The 21,352-nt window shown below is 35.0% G+C and overlaps 1 protein-coding gene across 2 annotated transcripts in view; it reads left to right on the top strand.

The window, feature by feature from the left end:
• Positions 1-16,213: 16,213 nt before the first annotated feature.
• LOC150096771 (uncharacterized) overlaps positions 16,214-21,352 on the top strand; it is a 99,851-nt gene continuing 94,712 nt past the window's right edge. Inside the window, exons 1-2 of one of the 2 annotated variants that reach the window (XM_090407986.1) lie at positions 16,214-19,573; positions 19,948-21,248. In XM_090407986.1, coding sequence (XP_090264112.1) covers positions 19,990-20,949 — 960 coding nt within the window. In that variant the 5' untranslated portion in view covers positions 16,214-19,573; positions 19,948-19,989 and the 3' untranslated portion in view covers positions 20,950-21,248. Of the gene's footprint in view, positions 21,249-21,352 lie in introns of those variants that run through there. The other variant, XR_016549794.1, reaches the window with a different exon arrangement.

Below are 21,352 nucleotides of genomic sequence, written 5' to 3'. Positions count from 1 at the left end.
TGATGATGACTAAAGAAAACAAAACTGATGCACTTATAGTTCGATATCATCTTAGATCTAAAACAGTCATAAAAAATAAAATAATAGAATAGATGACAGAGTTTAATTATTTAGGCTACATAATAACATATCTAAAAGATAAAGATATAGAAGAAAAAATAAAGAAATTTCATGAAATCGGTGGAACAATTAAAAGGACACTGAATACAAAAAACAAAATGAGAAGCTCAACTAAAATTTTATAAAATAATGGCCACTCCCACTCGATTATATGGTTCATAAACATGAACTGATAAAACGAAAGATGAAATTAAAATATAAGCTACAAAGATGAGATTTTTAAGAGCAATTAAAATATGCACAAACTCCGTCCACATAAAATTGAACACATCTGACGAGAGCCAGATATTTACAACGTAAATGAAAACATCAAGGAATTATAAAGAGAAATGGAAGGAGTATTTATTTATAATGGAAAGATATCGGCTACCAAAAGTAGTGGATAAATGTGGATAATGTAGACCAAAAAGAAATAGTGACACAGAGAGAGAGAGAGAGAGAGAGAGAGAGAGAGCGATAAATCCCAGCTGTGAGATGAAAAGACCAGTGAAGTCATAACAGACAAATGCCTATTCCTTAAGGGGATGAAGAAAAAGAAGATTGCTTTAAAATCTTAAATTTACTTTTCAGTTTATTTTAAAATTATATTTACTTTTCAATTTTTTAAATCGAGTTTACTTTTCAAATTACATCTCAATTATTTAAATTTAATCTGAAAATCATTCTAATAGCGTTCTTGAAATTAATATTTCAAAGTTTAAATTTACTCTTGTTTTCTTATTTTATTTTCTTATTTCTTATTAGCAAACATATATTCTAGTTCTTTACCGAGGTATTTCTACGATTGTATTTATAGGAAATACACATGAAAAAAATGCATTGAATCCACTTACTTATGAATAAATCAATGTGTTTATACAAGACTAGAAAACACTAAAATCTCACCCAAATTTAACCTTTCAGGGGAAAAGAAAATGCTTTTGATGCTGATTGCGGTAATAACAAAATTATAAGAATGACCTACTTGAATTATCAAACCCTCCTTGAAGATTTGGGGCATCACAGATATCATTATCAAAGGATAATCATATCATAGATATCATTATCCTTTTAAGGAAGCAGAGGATTTTAAACACCGCTCCATATGAAACTTTGCCTACATATTAGTACATATCGTGATTATCTTTTTCTTCAGGCAGACGTGAATGTTAAAATTATGCCAACGAACACTTGAAACAGTAAATATATATATAAATAAATTATTGATGATAATGAAGTACTTTTCAAATAGCAAAACATCCCTATCTATCAATACTTTCTTTTTTTCTGTTATGCTAACAGAAAGAAAGAAAGTTTAAATGTTATTGGTATTGGTTCATCATCTTGATTAATATTGTTTCTTGATTCTTGATTTTTTATTAATATTAATTAATATTAATAAAAGTGCTAACCATCTTACCATTAGTAGTCCACATTAATACTCATTTATAGATTCTTCTGGGCACAAGAAAAAATCCTTGCCACGTTAACTAAACCGTGACATCCTTCAAAATTGATCCAAATATACTAACACTGCAAGTTTCTGCTGAGACGTACAGACAAATAGTTCAGTAGAGCAGAAGAAAGTCGCTCACTTCCTGATAATCTGCAGACGGAGGTTAATGTACATAAAACTGAAGAGCAGTACTTGTTTTTCCTCTTTAAATAAAATATGAATAGGTTAGTATTACACTCATGAAATAAAATGCCTGCAGTTAGTAAATAAATCTCACTCAGATTAACAAAAGTGGGTCGCATATGAAATTTCTCCATCTGCTACGTCAATAAAGATTTTCATTAAAATTCATACTACACCATCAAAAAATTCTGACCTATATATTCTCTCTCTCTCTCCCTCCCTCTCTCTCTCTCTCTCTCTCTCTCTCTCTCACACACACACACACACACACACGTACACACACATTATTACGCTCTTCATCCAGTTTAATTTAATTACCAAACAAGATGTTCATCGCCTGATTTTATCCTTAAGGACATCATGAATTATTAATTAGTTACTGAACTTTTCATATCTTTTATGCAAAGTATGAAAGTAAAAAAAAGGGAAAAAAAAAGTACCCAGTAGTAAATGTGGTAAATGTAGTTTTTTTTAAAATAGTAATTTTTATTCATAATTTGTGTTTCTAAAATTCATAAGAATTTTAGAAATAAAAAAAAATGCTTTTAAATATGAACTTTTAAATATACGTTTAAATATAACTAGTGAACAGCAACGCTACTAGTACTGGATTGGGGCTGAATAAGAATGATTCTGTATAAAATATATAGAAATATGAACCGTATAAACTGATCAATCAAATATAGATAAAAGAAAAATGAACCCAAGTGCATCAAATGTCCCCATCAAAAGAAAATAATAATAAATAAATAAAAAAGAGCCCGAGCACAAGCGAATTCATCATGCGAATATCACCGAATATTAAGACTAATATCCCACAATCTTAAAATTATAAACTGGAATTATCCAGTGCCTCGTTGAAAGAAATAGAGAAGAACATTTACCAAATCGCTAATTTGGCTTCAGGAGAAATAGATGGACAAGAGAAGGTGAATTAACTCTCCGACTGATCACAAGATAGCGCTTGGAATAAATATACCCATTCCCACAGCATTCATTCATAAAGTTTTTCATAACATTGGCTGGAATATAATGAACACTTCTCAAAAATCTCAGTACAAAATGAAATTACAGTCATAGGAAATCAAGGGAGAGAAGCTGAAATAAGAAATGTCGTTAGACAAGGATATGGACTCTCGCTAGTTCTTTGTAATATTTACGAGAACATCGAAGGTTTATTTAAAAAAAATTCATTAGTGGATTAAATACAATGGCAGGCTGTATAATACAATAAACTTTGCAGTCCACATAGCCTTGATAGCAGAAAATTAAAACGTACAAAATTCACTTGCAGAGATGAATAAACTCAAATGAAAGTTGCAAGATGAAAATCAGTGAGGAACAAAGTAATAAAATGTACCATAGATAGAGACCAAATCATAAATATCACAAAGGTGGGAAAAGATTAATGCAAGTAAAAGAATTTGCCTTCCTATTAAACTTTATTACATCAGATTGGAGAAGTGGAAGAGATGTGAGAACAAGAATAACACAAGCAAAAAAAAATATATTTAACAAGAAATGAATACTATTATCATCAAAGAATATGTCATTGTGCACAAACAAGCACTTTATTAAAAACTTTCTATGGAGTGTGGCCATCTAGGGATCAGAGACGTGGGCTCTCCAAACAAACAAACAAAAAAGACAAATCAAGACTGCTAGCATTCGAGATGTGGTGCTGGCGCCGAATGCTAAAGATCGCATGGACAGAAAGAGTTACAAATGAAGAATTATTAAGAATGGCAGAAGAAAAATTAGACATACAAATAAGTTGCCAAAAATGAGAACTAATATAAGGAAACCAATTAAGGCACTCAAACTGGACTGCAAATTTGATTAAGGGAATGATGGAGGAAGTCCGCGCGGTTAGCCTAGCGGCTTTGCGCTTCGCAACCATATGACTGGGAAGGAGTGTCCTAGGTTCGATTCCCGTCAGAAACGTGAGGAGCTGAAGGATCTTCCTCAGCCATAGCCAAGTTAGCCGGTCTTGGGCGCGGGAAGTAGGTTTTTTCAACCAGTTTATCTGGTGTTTTTCATCCCGCAAGCAGACAAACCGGCCCCGTGAACACACAGGGATACAGCCAAGAATACCTTGAGGTATAGGAGTGACCATTCTATCCTCGTATTTCGGTTACGAAATTCAAGCACGCTTGGAAGGTTGTGGGCGTTAAAGGCCTGTTAAAGCCATTGGGATATATAGGTAGATAGAATGATGGAGGGAAGACCTAGTAGAGAGAGAGACCAAGAACCCAGAACATGAGTGACATCAAAAATGGTCGAAGTTACCAGAATATATTTTTTTAAATGATTCTGAAATTCGGTTTACAGCGTCAATAAGATTCTACTCCAGTATTATACACCAACAAAGTTAACATTGGAATCAACACCTTAAATGTTGTAATACTTGAAGGGACTTTTATATTCTGTACAGGTAAATGAAAAAAAAAAATGAAAACAAAAATTAAGAGTCCTTATTTTTCTCTTCATATATGCTCATTTAATTAAAAGCCATAAAATTATTAAAACCGGAATATACTTTTTGTAAAGTATATTTAAAACCATTTGAACGTTATATTTAAGTATTTCATTTAGATAAGTTCTTTTGAATTTCCTAGATGTTTACAAATCTCTCTTTCTTTAGCTGATTCCTGTGAAATCAATTCTGTAGATAGAAAAGTCCTGTACAAATAGATTGCTAGCTTCCTTTTTCGTCTCACTATATCACTGTAAATATTTTTCTCTACTCAGAATTCCAGTTATAAGAACATCTACTATAAACAACGACCTAAACATTGATTTTCCTTGTTATACTTCAGTTAGGCTGGGACAACCTTACGAACTTCAATGCTACCTGGTAATATCTAATTTCTCCCTAGAATGATACTCTCACATGTAATTATTCCTCACTGTAGATAAATCTGATGAATAATGAAAAATTCTTTGAAATGTTCTTAGAAATTTTGTTTGGACATGCCTTGAAACTTCTGAATTGTTTGAACTTGACCTTATCAGAGTTAACCCATGTTTCCCTTGCTCTTTATACCATTTTCCCCTTTTTATCTTATCTAATTTTACTATAAACCGGTTTTTACTCGTGAAGTACATTTTCAGTATACATTCTAATGTTGATAATGCGGTCATTCTATTCTATTTCTATTCTGAAATTTGTTTTAAATGAACATTTTCGAGACATATTATATCATGTAACACACCGTTTATAATTAAATTATTTTAGATACATATCTCAAATTTAACCACTGAATCCGAATTGATTTGTTCATTGAAATTATGGTCGAACAACTAAGGCTTTGATTCCAGTATATTATGTTCAGTTAAATGCAATCATTCTCAAGATGGGTTTGTTTGCTGGAAGAAACATTCTTTCCCTACGTCAGATTGGCTAGCTATTCAGCTACACTTAAAAATCTATTTTTAAAGTATTATTATTATTATTTGACATCTCCAAGGAGGGAACCTTCTGTACAACTCTGTCTCCACTGTTCAATCCACCAACTGACCGCACTACACCAACGCCATCTACCGCCGACCACCACTACCACCAGCACTTCCACAGACACTCACAAACATCCTTGCCCACGGTGGGGCTAGAACTCGCAGTCCCTTGGCTGGAGAGCGGATACACCCACCATTCGGCTGGCCAGAGGGCTATTTATTTATCATTTATAAATATAAACTTAATCAAACTGTTTTTTAAAGATAGTAATTTGCTAGAAATCTAAACGGAACATACAGTTACTACAATATTATCAACCCACAAGGGTTGATAATATTGTAGTAACTTTCATTTACTTTCATTAAGATTTCATTTACTAATGAAAGTTTATTTTGAAAGTGAATATGTACACTTACTAAAACATCCTTGAAAGGAAAGATAAACTTTAATATTATGGAATAAATGTGGATGAAACGATGCATTACAAGATTAGGAACGAAAAATCTATAGTTTGCAAGAAACGACAGCATGATCAAATTTGACCCTGTTGCTTACCATTAAATAGAGAATCCGCTCATATTACGGTCTTGCCTATAAAATGTACGCTTTGCTAGGTAAGCAGAATTTGTTGCGGTGTAAAAATAAATATATTTCGTTATATTCACCTTTAGTTCACTGACAAAACTATTTTAAAGAGACAACTGTTTCTCTACTAAAAATGTCAATATCTTGTTTTTATAATATAGATTCTACTATTAATTCGATTGTCTAAAACAGCTGTTAAGTAGAGAACAATTAAACAGCTTAAATTAGCTCAATTAGTAGGTAGCAATAGTTCCACAAACAAAACTTTTAATCGAATAAGGCTGTTAGTCGTATGCCTATATCACACAGTTTGTGTTCTTGTCTAGTTTGATTCAATGTGACATTAAAAACCAGTGTTTCATGAATGAAAATCTCTGCTGCATTCCTATGAATACTGGCAGAAGGGTTCGAATGTACCTGGGTTCGAATCCGTTTTACAAGGGATTCGAACCCAGCTCTGCTCTTTCAGACCAAAGGCCATGGTCGATATCGGCTGAGCAAAGAAGGCTCATCTTTTTTTGACCACAAAGTTATTCCGTTAAAAATAATATTAAATAATAAATTTAAAATGAAACATTTCGGAACCTATGGATTCGCAATATACAGCCTCTTACATTTATATTAACCTGACCCTGCTGTGTAGCCCGTTTCCAGAAATGGAGCTCTGACTAATCGAGCAGCTGTTACAGAGATTTATCTTCCCTAGTAGCGGAAATGCTATCTAGACTTTTAGATGCCAGATGTCTTTCATCGCTAGCGAAAGACACTTCGTCTTCCTCTTTATAGTGCTTTTATCCTGCTTTTTCGCAGGGCATAGCATTGGGGGGAGGGGGGGGGGGCAACAGTTTATTTTATGACTTTAGATGTTTGTGTTTTCGTCCACAAACCAGTTTTGGGTGAAACTGATTTTTCACCCAAAAACCAGTTTCGGGTGAAACAAAAGCCCCCAGCTACGTATATGAGACCGGCTAACCTTTAGTCGAAAGAGACCAGATTAAGGATCCTCACGTTTTGGTTGAGAATCTTGACGAAATTTGAGACCACTCACCAAGTCTTGATTCTGCAAAAAGTATGCCAAAGCAGTCCTCCCTCCACAGAAAAAAAAACTGAGTAAAGTACAAGTATCTGGAGATCAAAACTTCATCATTATATTCAGCCCACACTGCAGCTCGTAGTAAAAAACTGAAAAAAAAACCCCGACAAATCCAACTCCAGTTCCAAATGGGACTAAATAGTAATTTAGGACGACCAAATAATAATTACAACTTCTGAAGATAACTTACAGAAAGCTATTTTAGATCTAAATGAGATAGCCAAAGATTATGGTATGATAATATCAACAGAAACAATCAAACACTATGGCTTTTAAAGGGCAAGATTCAACAAGAACTAAAATAGTAATAGATAACAAGATATTAGAACATTTAACTACCTAGGATGCATGATCACATATGAAAATGAAAAAGATATAAACGTAAAAATTGCAAAATATTTAAAAATAACAGGTAATTAATTCTATATTTAAACCAAACCTAGTTCAAAAACAAACTAGACTTAAAGTATACAATACATTAGCCTTACCGTTCTTAATGTATGGAAGCGAAATCTGGACGATAAAACAAAAAGACAAAGAAAGATTAACAACAGCAGAAATGAAGTTTATGAGAAAAACTGCAAAGTGTACCCTATTTGATCACAAAAGAAACGAAGAAATTATGAATTAAACCAAGAACCAGTAATAGAAAAAAAATTAAAAATATAAATACAAATGGGTGGAACACGTTCAAATAACAAAAACAGAAAGATTACCAAAAAGCCTTAAAGTACAAGCCATTAGAAAAAAGAAAACCAGGACGTCCTCTTAAACGATTCAACGATGACTTCTAAGGCCGGAACAGGCCATGCTAGGCCTAAATCCTTGATACGCATGATGATAATGATGATGATGATGACAATAATAACATCATCCAAAGGCAAGAATAATTCACCAGCATCATTTTCGTTTTCAATGTTTGCACCGATAACCATGAAAATGTTTCTCCACTTTACAAATAACACATCAATTCATACGTATCTTATTCATATACCAGAGAGTAAATTTTGAAGTAACGTGGACACGAACAAAGCATCCGGTCTCGATATTTGGTTACGAACGTAGCAGAGCGGCCTGCTGAGCATTCAGTAGTCTTTTTATGCTATACCATCTATGGTCTGCCTTCAATCCTGTACAAATAGATTGCTAGCTTCCTTCTTTGTCTCACTATATCGCTGTAGATGTTTTTCTCTACTCAGAATTCCAGTTATAAGAAGCCAGAAGATCTACTATAAATAACGACCTAAACATTGATTTCTTTGTTGTACTTCAGTTAGGATGGGACAACCTTACGAACTTCAATGCTATCTGGTAATATCTAATTTCTCCCTAGGATGATACTCGCACATGTAATTTTTCCTCACTGTATATAAATCCAGTTATTGAAACATTATTAGAAATCTCTTCTTGTTCTGAGCAATATATCTACTTTCTTCTGTCAGGCGCATTTTAGCCATAACCTTCGGGCCTGCCAAGAAAGAAAGAATCAGAAGTCCGAGTCAGACGAGGAAAAACAGGAAAATACCGTCGCACCGTCGGCTCTGAATTTCTTAGTTCGGGTTACGCACAACCTAAAGAGGTAAGAGACGTTCACCGTGCATCCACCACACCCACACTTGTTCATCTGCTGGACAGAGGGTGTAGCATGAACTTTTGCTCTATAACACAGCTTTCAAAAGTTTCCATGTCCCACTGCACGCGCACTTTTCACGTTGAAGATGACGCCGCACGTTCGGTGGGATAATGTGGGGCTTCTATATTGCAATCATGCCAAGTAACCCCATTTGGTGATTCCAGTTTCTGAATGTTAATGAGTAGATTCTTGTTACAGTCGATGACCGGAACTCCGCATTCAACGTGTTGGCTGATGAATTGCGGATTTTACATACTGTATTATCCTTCGGGGCATCCTACGCTCACGTTCAGTGAGTATGGTGGGTCATACACTGAGGAAAGCACTGGCAGTTGACTCCATGCCTTTCCATCTCAGTATAGTTTGATTGTTCACTAGAGATGGCCCAATTTGTCAACAATTTGGCGAAGAGATAGGCTTGCAATATGACATCTTATCACAATGTCTCTTTCGAACTCTGTTAGTTCCCTGCTCGCACTCATTTCTTCGGACACAGTTGCACTGATTTCAGAGTATCATATTTTTCCCATTTATACCTGCTAAAAATAAGTGTCTATTTGCATTATATGATTCAATTTGCCCTTCGGAGGGGGGGGGGTATTCACTGACTTCTTTCCAAGCACTATATATATATATATATATATATATATTGAGCCTCCGTAGCTAAATCAGTAAAGACGTGGGTTCGATTCCCGTCAATGACGTCAGGAACCTTTATCTGGTCTCTTTCGACTTAAGGTGAGTTAGCCGGTGTCATACGGAAACTCGGACTTTTAGTCCCTCAGAAGCGTGAACACATCCGGATTATAGTTAGAAATACCGCCCTTAGGAGATACATCAAGGAGTGGCGATCTGGCTGCATTAATTAGCTGCAAGCCCTCTCGGTAGGAAGAGAACTCAACCCGTCCCAGGGAGGATGGATGAGGAGATTTTTTTGTTATTATTATTATTATTGTTATTATTATTATTATGAGGATATGCACGAGGGTGGTCTGAAAAGTTCTCGGCCTAAAACAAAAAAATCGAATTTATGATTACAAAATTATTTTGATTTTTCAAACCTAATCTCCCATACGACCAATACATCTATTCCAACGAGGCTCCAGCACCATTATCCCGCCCCTGTAGTGGTTCTTAGTAAGATCTGCAAAATACCCCTCTATAGCTGCATTCACCTCTTGATTCGAAGAAAAACGCTGACCAGCGAGGAAGAGTTTTAGTTTTGGGAAGAGATTGAAGTCGGAGGGAGCCAAATCTGTGGAATAGGGTAGATGTTCCAACATTTCATAGCGCAGATCCCTTAATTTTCCCATTGCCTAAACACCTTTGTGGGCAGGTGCATCATGAGGAAAGATGATTTTTTTCTTCTTCTGCAAACCGGGTCTTTTCTCACGAATTTTTTCGTCTAGTCTGGTTAAAAGATCATAATAATATTCCCAGTTATTGTTTTACTCTTTTCAAGATAATTAATAAACAAAATGCCTTTAGCTTCCCAAAGCACAGATGCCATGACCTTTCCTGCTGATGGAACCGACTTTATCTTCTTTGGCGCTGAACAACTGGCTTCTGTCCACTGTTTTGACTGCTGTTTGGATTGTGGTGTGTAATGGTCAATCCACGTCTCATCCATAGTAATAAATCGACGCACAAAATCAGTTTTATTCTTGTTAACACGCTGCAAGCACTGTTCAGATATTTTCATGCGAGTGCATTTTTATCTGCTGTGAGCAAGCGCGGCACCCGTCTTGTGCAAAGCTTTTTCATTTCAATCCTTCAGGCAAATTATATCCTATGTTCTTTTGAAATGCCTATAGTATCAACAATTTCACGCACTTTGACTCGCCGATCATCGAATATCATATCCTGCACTTGATCAATGATTTCTGGTATTGTTACACGTTTTGGACGTCCTTCATGTGGATCATATTCAAGGCTGGTACGGTCACGTTTAAACTCGGAAGCCGATTTGTTTATTGTCGAAAACGAAGGAGAAGAGGGCCCATAAGCTTTTATGAACTTCGAATGTTGCCATTAAACCTTCTGTTACAAAGAATTTTATAACTGCACAAAACTCAATTTTATCCATTTCAAGGAATACAGACAACACTTTTGCTTCAGACAGCTGTATGAAACAAACTACTTGATAGAATGACTTGCAATTTCACATGGATGTCTATAAAAAGAAAATCTTTATACTCATAGATACGATGGGGTCTGAAAAGTTTTGATAGACACCAAGAACAAAACTGATATTAAAGCAACTGATATAAACACAAGATTGAATATACTAGTAGCAGAGTCATTCAAGTAACTTTATATCCTTGTATGTTCTTTCTTGTGGTTATATCAGTTGCTTTCATATCATTTTGTTTTAGGTATTTGTCGGAACCCCTCCCCCTCCCTCGTGTTATGTCTATCCATGTTTGATATCTAGAGAAGAGGTTTTAAAATTATCTAACTCAGGTAACCTATGTACCGATATTGTTAGTTTATAATAATTATTTCATGAGATTGTTATAAAAATATTCTGGATGTATTGAAACAGTTTCTAATTCATGATCTTTGCCAAGCGCGAAGCCACAGATGTACCCAAGTGTTATATCAGTATATAGTTTGGGGAACAATTTACTTATGTATTCTAGGGTAAAAGTTCTGAAAAATCAAAAAAAAATATGCGTCGCGTGCTACATGTCATATTTCAGAAAACAGATCGCACAGGTGTGTTTATATAGTCGTTTTGATTTATGTTCTTGATACATAAAACTTTTTTTCCTTTAGAAGAAAGCCGTTAACATTGCTTTGACATTTGCTGCCCATCATTTAAACCGAATTGATTCAAAAGTCTTCAATCGATTCAATTTTTTGTTGTTCTTTTGAATTGCTGCAGAAACAATAATGTTATGTGGTTTGTGTATACTGTGTGCCTGATTTTGTTTTCAGGAGAAAAAATCCTGCGTATGAGATAGGTTAACTTACTTTCACTAAAAAAAAAAAAAGAAATCCCTTTAAAATTTATTTTTATCCTAAACACGATTCGAACACTAGTTTGTTTGTTTTTTTAACACACCCCCTTGATACCTACTCAGTAACAGACGCTGTCTGAAGTTCAAGAAAAATTTCGGTTATGGAAAATGTGTAAACACATTTCTATAGCTAAATGCTGGATAGTACGGAAACCTTATTCTAGAAACCAAACAATGGATTCCCAGCACACGCACATTTATTTTTGCCTAAATTATTTCACAGACATCCAAGTTCAGGGTGGAAGTGAAACTTACCGTTTACCGGTTTAAAGCGGGTACGCCACTCGCTCTTTTAACTAGGCTGGAAAATATCCTAAGTGGTTGTCACTTTGGTGCTGTTTGTAAGTTTCTAACAAAATACTGTTCCGGATTTTTTATCACTCCTTCTATAACATGACTTGAAAAGAAAATAAATTGTTCGCTATGCGTTTATGATCAATAATCGTCATCATTCTGTCTGCTGAATATCAAGTTTATTGATACCCCCACTAGAGAGCCACATGGTGTGTAGTGGTTGTAGGAGCTCCTGAAAAGATAATTTCAAGAGTATAACTATCCAAATCATCCTGAAAAATTGTGATATCCTGTGAACTTACTATTGCTCTACCCAACTTTGCATCATCAGCAAACGAATGAACACTTCCTCTCAGATCCTTTCCTATATCGTTAATGAACAAATTGAACAGTAGTGGTCCAATAACGGAACCCTATGGCACACCACTAGTCACAGGCCCTCTTTTGGACTCTACTCCTGAAAAAAACAATCTCTGATATCTCTCCATCAATCACACTCCTATCCATCTCACTAACCCTATATCCATCCCCATATGCTGCAGTTTACTGATTAGAATTCCATGTGTTATCCTGTCAAAGGCCTTAGCAAGGTCCAGTAGAATTACTGTAAACCCATTACACTTATCTAGTTCAGCCTTCACTGTGTTATAAAACGTGAACAAGTTACTGAGGCATGATCTACCCTTCACAAAACCATGCCGACTCCCATACAGTATCGCGTTTTCATCTACACAATCCTATATTTTCTCTCTTGACTATTTTCTCCAAGACCTTGACAACGATTCCTGATATGCTGATCCTCCTTTATGCAGTTGACCTATTTTCCCCTCTTTCCACCCCCTAGGGACTAACCCAGACCCGAGACTCAAACTAAAAAAAATGGTCAAGGGCATTGACAATTCTTTAGCCGCTCACGCACAGGAGCTGGTATACCATACAATCCCACAAATGTATTGACATTGAGGTTTTGTAATAGACTATTCATTCACCACAATTCCCGTATAAGCTATTGGTTAATTTATTTCTGCAATGTCACCACCTGGATGATATATTCTTGCAAAGTGCTCGCTAAGTAAATTCCACTATATCAACTGATTCGGTTACCTCCCTACCATCGGCATTCTTTAAAATCATTTTGTCGTACACATTTTTTCTTTTACTTGTAACATGTCGAAAAAACTGTTTGGGATTCTCTTTAGCCTGTATGGCTAATGATCTTTCTTAATCCGCTTTTGCTTTTCTTACTACACTCGTTACCCTTCTGGCCTGCGCTTTATACCGTTCATGTGCCTGCAGGTCACCTTTCTCCTTAAATTCCCTCCACAGTTGTTGTTTTTTTTTGCAGCTCAAGCTTTATGGTGTTATTCATACATTTAATCCCTACTTGATTTATTATTCGGACTCTAGGTATACAGGTAAGCCATTGCCTACTGCAAACACATTTTAACCACCTCCCATGCACTATTAACATCCAGCCCTTGCAGTTTTACATGCCATGTCACTGAACCAAACAAACTCCTATGCTTGGCATACTTACAAGCCCGATAATTCCACATGTACCCTGTCTTAATTGAAAATTCCACACATTTAGCCACCTTCCAGTCAAAACCTATGATCACTCTCACAAATTGGTGGCAACGTGGTCATATTCGTTACAGCCAAATCCTCAGATGCAATTACTAGGTCAAGCACTCTCTGACCCCTAGTATTTTCCATTACATGCTTTTACAGATAGTTATCCCTTAATAACTGCATAAAATTCAATTCTTTCCTCCCATGTGTCCTCTCCCCCTTCCAATCAATGTTACCATAGTTCAAATCTCCTATAATCATTACCCTCCTTCCACACGTTTCTTCTATTTGCTTATGCATACTATCTCCACTATCTATTCCATCTCCTGGGCTCTAGCAGCACCCAACTATATGTTTTGTTCTACTGGTCTCAATCTCACACCAAATAGCCTCAATATGCTCTTTTCTCTATCCTGCTGTTCCACTTCTATTCTCCTTGGCTGCAGCTCATCAGCTATCATCAATAACACTCCTCCCCCATTTTATTCTCCCTGTCACTCCTGAACATACCATACCCCTCACATTCAATCCCACTAGCTATATCTGTCAACCATGTTTCACTAATGCTAATAACCTGTGGCTTGGAAGTGCCAACCAAGGCCAAAATTCTTCCTTCTTGTTCCTAATACTTCTGGCATTAGTGAACATGAATTGCAGAAGCCCTTTTGTCCCATCCCTATTTTGATGCCTTATACTAACTATCCCAATTTGATTTGTTGTCCTTCATACTCGCTTAGGAATATTACACACATTCATACACTCAACTGTTTCCCTAAAGTCTGTCTATCTACTCACCCCCTTAATAACTCTAGTTTCCCTGATTCCACATCCACTTCCACTTCATGCAACAACACCTTTTCAAATCTCCGTACACCAAATCCATTCAAATGCAAACCATCCATCTTATATAAGTCCTTTCGCCCATCGAACTAACTCCACACATTCACAAATTCCACACCATTCATCATGCATAATCCGCGCATAAAGTCGTTAGAAATTTTGACCCTCCTTCTATACTCTTCACTGTCATACGGTGGTTACAGACTTACCATCCTAACTCTCTCACTCTTCTCTTTTGCTACCTCAAGTAATTCCTTCAAATCCTCTCTCACAGCCATTTTGTTTCCTTTCAAATCATTCGTTACTGCTATTATCAATTCTTTCACCCTCTGCTTTTGCCTTCTAATTGACTTGCTTACATCTTTAACGTTCCCACCAGGTTGGCACGATTTTGTCAAACTCTCATCTATCACATCTATTATTAAAGAATCTCAGTACAACACTCGCTCTTTCATTTTGTTTACACTCACGATCATACTCTTATTTTTCTTATGATACGTTTCCCGTTTATTAGTTGCTACGCTAGGTAAACATTTTTGCCAACGCTTCAGCTGCCGATTCGCCCTACGTATCGCTCTGGGCAACCTTGCGATCTCACTCATTGCATCTGTCTCATCATGTTTATGATCCGTTAATTCATTTATTCGTTCTGTATTTTACCTTCATTCTCACTTTCATCGTCACGCTCACAGCTATCTGGTACTACCTCGCAAATATCACTATTCATACTTCTCATATCACTATTTTCTACATTCTGACTTTCAACAACGATGTCACTCTCACGACCTGAAATACACTTTAAATCCTCACATTCCTTACACTTTCTGCACACATTCACTCCACTAACATTTTCTAACACTCCAAACACTCTCCTCAAAGCATACATTTCACAGATGTTACACTGAATAAACTCCTTTATATTATACGTTTTGGAGAAAGATGGCGATCTGGATGCCATTCTATTCCTTCTTATCGACGACATTTGCACACTAGTAATCGTATCTATCAAATTACTAATTGAAATAACTCAAAAAACACCATTCACACAGACACGCTAAGATACGAAAAGTAAATAATAGTACATAAGAATCACGCAAATTTACCAATTATTACTTATCTCGCCAGGGTTTCTTCTGATGTGGAGGAGGTGGAGGGGATCCAGAGGCTAGTGACCAAGATGATAGCAGGTCTATGGAATGAACCTTATGAGAACAGGTTGAAGATCTGTGGGTTACAGAAATTGGTTGATATGCGGAAAAGGGGTGATATGATTGAGACATTCAAAGTGCTGAAGAGTTTCTATAAGATTAATTCAGAAGATATTTTTTAGAATAGGACTGGTGGTGAGAGGACTAGGGGCCCATACATGGAAGCTGGGCAAGATTGTGGTTAGCAAGGGAGTTAGTGCTAGGTTTTTTAATTGGAGAGTGGTAAATGAGTGAAATAAGCTGCCAGAGTTTGCTATGGGTGCCATGACTGTGGATGAGTTCAAGGGGAGGAATGATAGATACTGTGTGAATGTCGAATAGGTGTTCTTGACATGATGTTGGGGCCTTCCTCGATGAGTCTATGGACTCCTTTGAGTTGCCCGTAATAACAACAATAATTTTTATTTATTTATTTATTTTTATATGATAATATTTTTATTGATCTGCTAAAATATTTACACATACAATAAACATCTTGAGTGACATTGCAACTTATAATTTTACAGAATTCAGCACAAAGTGCTACATTTTCTACAATGGATTTCAATTAATTTTTTTAAAAATACTTTTTGCCTTTATATTATGTATTTATAACACATGTTCTTCTAATATTTACAATAAAGATTATACAGAATTTTTGAATATAGAATATACATAATAATAATAATAATAATAATAATTATTATTATTATTATTATTTATTTATTTATTTTATTTATTTATTTATTTTATTTATTTATTATTTTTTTATGTCTCAGATAAATTGCATACATAGATGCTGTAATAATTATATATATATAATATTTATAACACATTATAATTGTGAATAACAGATACTTGAAAGTTAATAATTTTCTTCCCTCGAAGCTTAGCAGACCTTATCTGAGGAAGATAATAGATGATAGATGGTGGTGGTTTCATGTGTTCCTATACTGGTCACAATCCAGGTGTTGATTTTACTGTTTGTTGGTACGTGCTTGGAAGACTTCGACTGCTATTACAATTTAACTTTTTTTTCTTCTTTTTTTGTGCAAATAGGGTTGGATTTAGAGATGGTGTGTTTGTTTCTTTGTGTTCTTGTAGTGATAGTTTTTGAGAGGGGGGGTTGTCATAGGTTTGTGTGTGTGTGTGTGCATGTGTGGTGGGGGAGAGAGAAACAGGAATTGCTCTAATTTTCATTCTCGCTATAATATTTATATAGTGCCTGTTTCAGCTCTCTGTATGTTCCTAGGTTTCTGTTGTCGAATGGCAGTTTGTTTATCATGTCAGGTACGTAGAAGTTTCGGGTGGCTTTGCCATTTTGATTGTTGTACTTATATGTTATGTAGTTTGTTGACTGTGGTCTTGTTATTTGATATGTTGTTCTGGTTACTCTATATATTGGGCTGTAGTAATGTTTTCACATGACTGTGTAGTGGCATAAATGTTTCACCTTAAATATTTTGTTTTGTCCGTGCTTCCTGCATAAGTGCGGGTTGTTCCCAGAATATCAGTTTTACCATTTTATCTTGCAACCATTGTAGCCTGTTAAGTCTGTAGTCTGCGCAGAATGCATATGATGTGATTGCTTATCTTAAAATGTTTTCACATAATGCTTTATAGATTAGTATTTTTATGTCGGTTGGGGCAGTGTCTTTTAATCTGTACAGTTTGCTTGCTATTATCCTAAGCTTGGTATGTAGGTAGTTTGTATGGCTATTCCAACTTTGATCAGCATCGAAGTGAAGTCCGAGATAGCGTGTTATGTTTTACCTGTGTGATGGTTGTGATTTTAGGTTCTTCGCTTTGTGTGTATAGGAGGATGAATGTTGGATAGTGAGATATTTAGTTTCTATGGGCAGGGTTTGGGGGTTTTTGAATACCATTAGCTTTGTTTTTCCAGGGTTTATATATATGCCGTTTTCGGTTAACCAGTTAGTGATTTGATTGGTGTCGTGTTGCATATTTGTGTAAGCGATATTTGCATTGTTGTGAATGGATACTATGGCCGTGTCGTCTGCGTACTGGAAGATTTTACTTTTTAGGGGGAGTTGGCTTATGTCGTGTGTGTATATATGTTAAATAGAATGGGAGATAGGATAGCTCCTTGCGGTACTCCACAGGTTACATGTACCTCTTTGCTGTGTGCTGATCCTATACGTGTGGTGTGCTTTCTGTTTCTGTTTTGTGTTTTCGTGTATGCTTTAAACCACTGGAGTAGACGACCTCCAATTCCGATATGGGTTAGTTTCGTTAACAAGGTTTTGTGTGTTAGTGTGTCAAATGCTTTTTTTAAGTCAATGAATACCACTAATGTTATTCTGTTTTTATCCAATGCAGCGTTTATTAGATCTGTGAAATCTTCCAGGAGTGTTGCTGTTCCTTTATTTTTTTGAAAGCCATATTGTGTTTTGGGTATGATTTGAAATTTTTCAACGTATGTGGAGAGTTTCTGATGCACGATGCGCTCCATGATTTGGTTGATTACAGATAGCGTAGCGATGGGTCTGTATTTACTTATAATGTTTGTTTTTCCCTGTTTGTGTATGGGTGTGATTAATGCAGTCTTCAGTGTTTCAGGTATGTGTCCAGTTTCGAAGATTTTATTTAACAGTTTTTGTATAAATGGAAGTAGGTTGGTTGAGTGTTTCTGGATGTCTTTTGGTCTGATTCCGTCTATCCCCGGTCCTTTGTTAGGGTTAATTTGTTGAATTTCCAGTGATAGTTCTTTTGTTACTGCGGGGAACCACATCGCCTGGGTTGCTCGTGGACCAATAATAATAATAATAATAATAATAATAATAATAATAATCATACGTATCAAGGATTTAGGCCTAGCATGGCCTGTTCCGGCCTTAGAAGTCATCGTTGAATCGTTTAAGAGGATGTCCTGGTTTTCTTTTTCCTAATGGCTTGTACTTTAAGGCTTGTTTTGGTAATCTTTCTGTTTTCATTCTTTGAACGTGTTCCATCCATTTATGTTTATATTTTACAAATCCATGTGTAAAATATAAACATAAATGGATATGTTAATATAAACATATCCATTTATGTTTATATTAACAACAGTAGAAATGAAATAAACTTCATTTCTACTGTTGTTAATCTTTGTTTGTCCTTTTGTTTTATTGTTCAGATTTTTCGCTTCCATACATTAAGACCGGTCAGGCTAATGTATTGTATACTTTTAGCCTGGTTTGTTTTTGAACTAGGTTTGGTTTAAATATAGAGTTAATTACACCTGTTATTTTTAAATATTTTGCAATTTTTATGTTTATATCTTTTTCATTTTCATAAGTGATCATACAACTTAGGTAGTTAAATGAATTCACCTGTTCTAAGATCTTGTTATATATTACTATTTTAGTTCTTGCTGGATCTTGTCCTTTAAAGGCCATAGTTTTTGATTTTTCCGTTGATATTATCATACCATAATCTTTGGATATTTCATTTAGATTTAAAATAGCTTTCTGTAAGTTATCTTCAGAATTTGTAATTCTTATTTTTGTCGTCTGCAAAGAGGAGAGTGTTTAAGTTAACTGCAGGTGAAAGTTTAATTCCTTGATGTAAATTTTTACTCCATTTTATCGCATATCCCTTTTTAATGAAATCACAACGGTTTACAAGGGAACGGTAAGTTCACATTTAAAATAATTTTTTGTCATTATGCAAATTTTAAGATAATATTTACATAAAATATGTTCCTCGTATCGTTCAAAAATGCCACAAACAACTATGCTCATTATAATTTGTATTTATAAGCAAGGTAAAAATAATACACACATGTAATAATAATAATAATAATAATAATAATAATAATAATAATAATAATATCCCCTGACTGATGTCTTATTTTTTACGGAATTTAATAAATATGGCATAAACTCCCATGATGCCACATCAGAGAAACTGTATGTATATTCTCTGTAACGATGTATTCTTTTATCTGGTCTCCACATCCGGGCAGTTCAAAGTGAGTACTTTATTTATACTACCCAGAAGTCAGCTCATCCGGTCTGGTTTTTATCAACAGCAAGCACAGCGAATAGTTAGAATGTTATACTAGCACAGATAATGCAATATGCAGCATTCTCTTTCTAAAGTATCGCATATCCCTTTTTAATGAAATCACAACAGTTTACAAGGGAACGGTAAGTTCACATTTAAAATAATTTTTTGTCATTATGCAAATTTTAAGATAATATTTACATAAAATATGTTCCTCGTATCGTTCAAAACAAATAACTATGCTCATTATAATTTGTATTTATAAGCAAGGTAAAAATAATACACACATGTTTAAGTTATTCTTTATGGTAATTTCTACTGTGAAAAGTTCCCGTTTTCTTACAAATCTGGATAATTTCAATTTATAAATAAATCACAATGGTTAATGTAGATTTCTCTAAGTTTATGTAAAGTGATCGTTCATTCTTTTAATAGTTATCTCGATAAAATTATAATTATCCATTTTGTTCTTTCTATAATTTCGATTACGTTATAACTTGAGTAACTTTTTTTATAGATCTCAAGAGAGTTAAAATATCCGCCTTACCATCCATTCATAATGCTCTATACAAGGACTTTTTCTACATATGTATTGCTCTTAACAGTTGATGCTTTATTTCAAGTCACTCAGGAAACAATTCAGGACCTCGGCATTAGATGCAAAATTCGCTGTCAAAATGAATTTCCTCGTACGCGAGAAACATGTGGATGTGATCAAAATTGTGTTATCTTTGATGACTGTTGTTTGGACTCCCCGTTTCTTGAAGACACAACTGTACGTAAAGCCAACGTCACATGTGTTCCACTAGACACAGGAAATATCTTTGTAGTGCAATCTTGTTCGGCAAACTGGTCTGGAGAGAAGCGTATTCGTGATCTCTGTGAAGCCAATTACAAAACCCCACTGGATCCGATGGGCTCGCTTCCAGTGACCAACGAAAACAAAAGAATAACATACAAAAATCGTTATTGTGCAATTTGTAGCCAAGATTTGGAAACAGTGACCTGGAATATAAGCATAATGTGTGATGTTCCTCCATGGTTTCGCATCTCTGACAGCGACGAGATGCGTCGATTCGTTTTAGAAAATATTAGATACAGTGAAGCTAAAAAATCTTGGGGTTTTCAAATTAGCACTTCAAAATTTGAAAGGTGCACTTTAACTTATAAGTTTCCCACCACTATAAAAGATTCCATTAGGTATTGTATCCCGGATGTGATATCAACTTGTTCGCCATCTTGGAAAGATGACGTCACACGTCAAAAATGTAGCGCTTATCAAGCTGTGATATACAGAACACCAGAGAGCAATGAGAAGTACAGAAATATCCACTGTGCTCTGTGTAATTATGTCAACATTGCAAAATCAATCTGTGCTGGATTTATCTTCTCCAGTAATATTCGCTATCCAAGTCTTCAGTTAACTGTGGGTGCAAATGAGATTAGCAGCAGATGTGAAAAGGGAGAAAGTTATGATCCTTTCTTGAAGAGATGTTTAAACCTGCAATATAACGCATAATCACACACACACGCAAAAAAAAAAACAAAAACGTGTTGGTGCTAAGCAACAGTCACATGATTAAAAGACTGAAATTTAATCAAAAGCATTTGGATTTTAGGAAACAAATAAGGTTAGTTTACTTTGATTTTTAGCTTCGAAGCATCTTTTAAACGTAAAATCTTAAACGTTATGTTACTAATAATATTATTAGTTTCAAACAATTATTTGTTTTACTAAAAATATCATATATTCATTCTAATATACTGTAACTTTTTCTGTAATAATGCTTTTGGCTAATAAATAGTTACCAGCTGTGATTTATAATTATTATATTTCTAGTAAAATCCTCTTATGAACAATCAAGTTTTGGAAGAACAGAAATTAACTTATTAAACGTGTCACCTCATTAACTCGATAATTG

Source organism: Typopeltis vanoorti, chromosome 18, assembly GCF_054136105.1.
Source record: "Typopeltis vanoorti isolate ZY-2024b chromosome 18, IOZ_Tvanoo_1.0, whole genome shotgun sequence".
NCBI lineage: Eukaryota > Metazoa > Arthropoda > Arachnida > Uropygi > Thelyphonidae > Typopeltis > Typopeltis vanoorti.
Note: the sequence above shows the minus strand (reverse complement) of the source record. Positions and strands in the feature narration are given on the sequence as shown.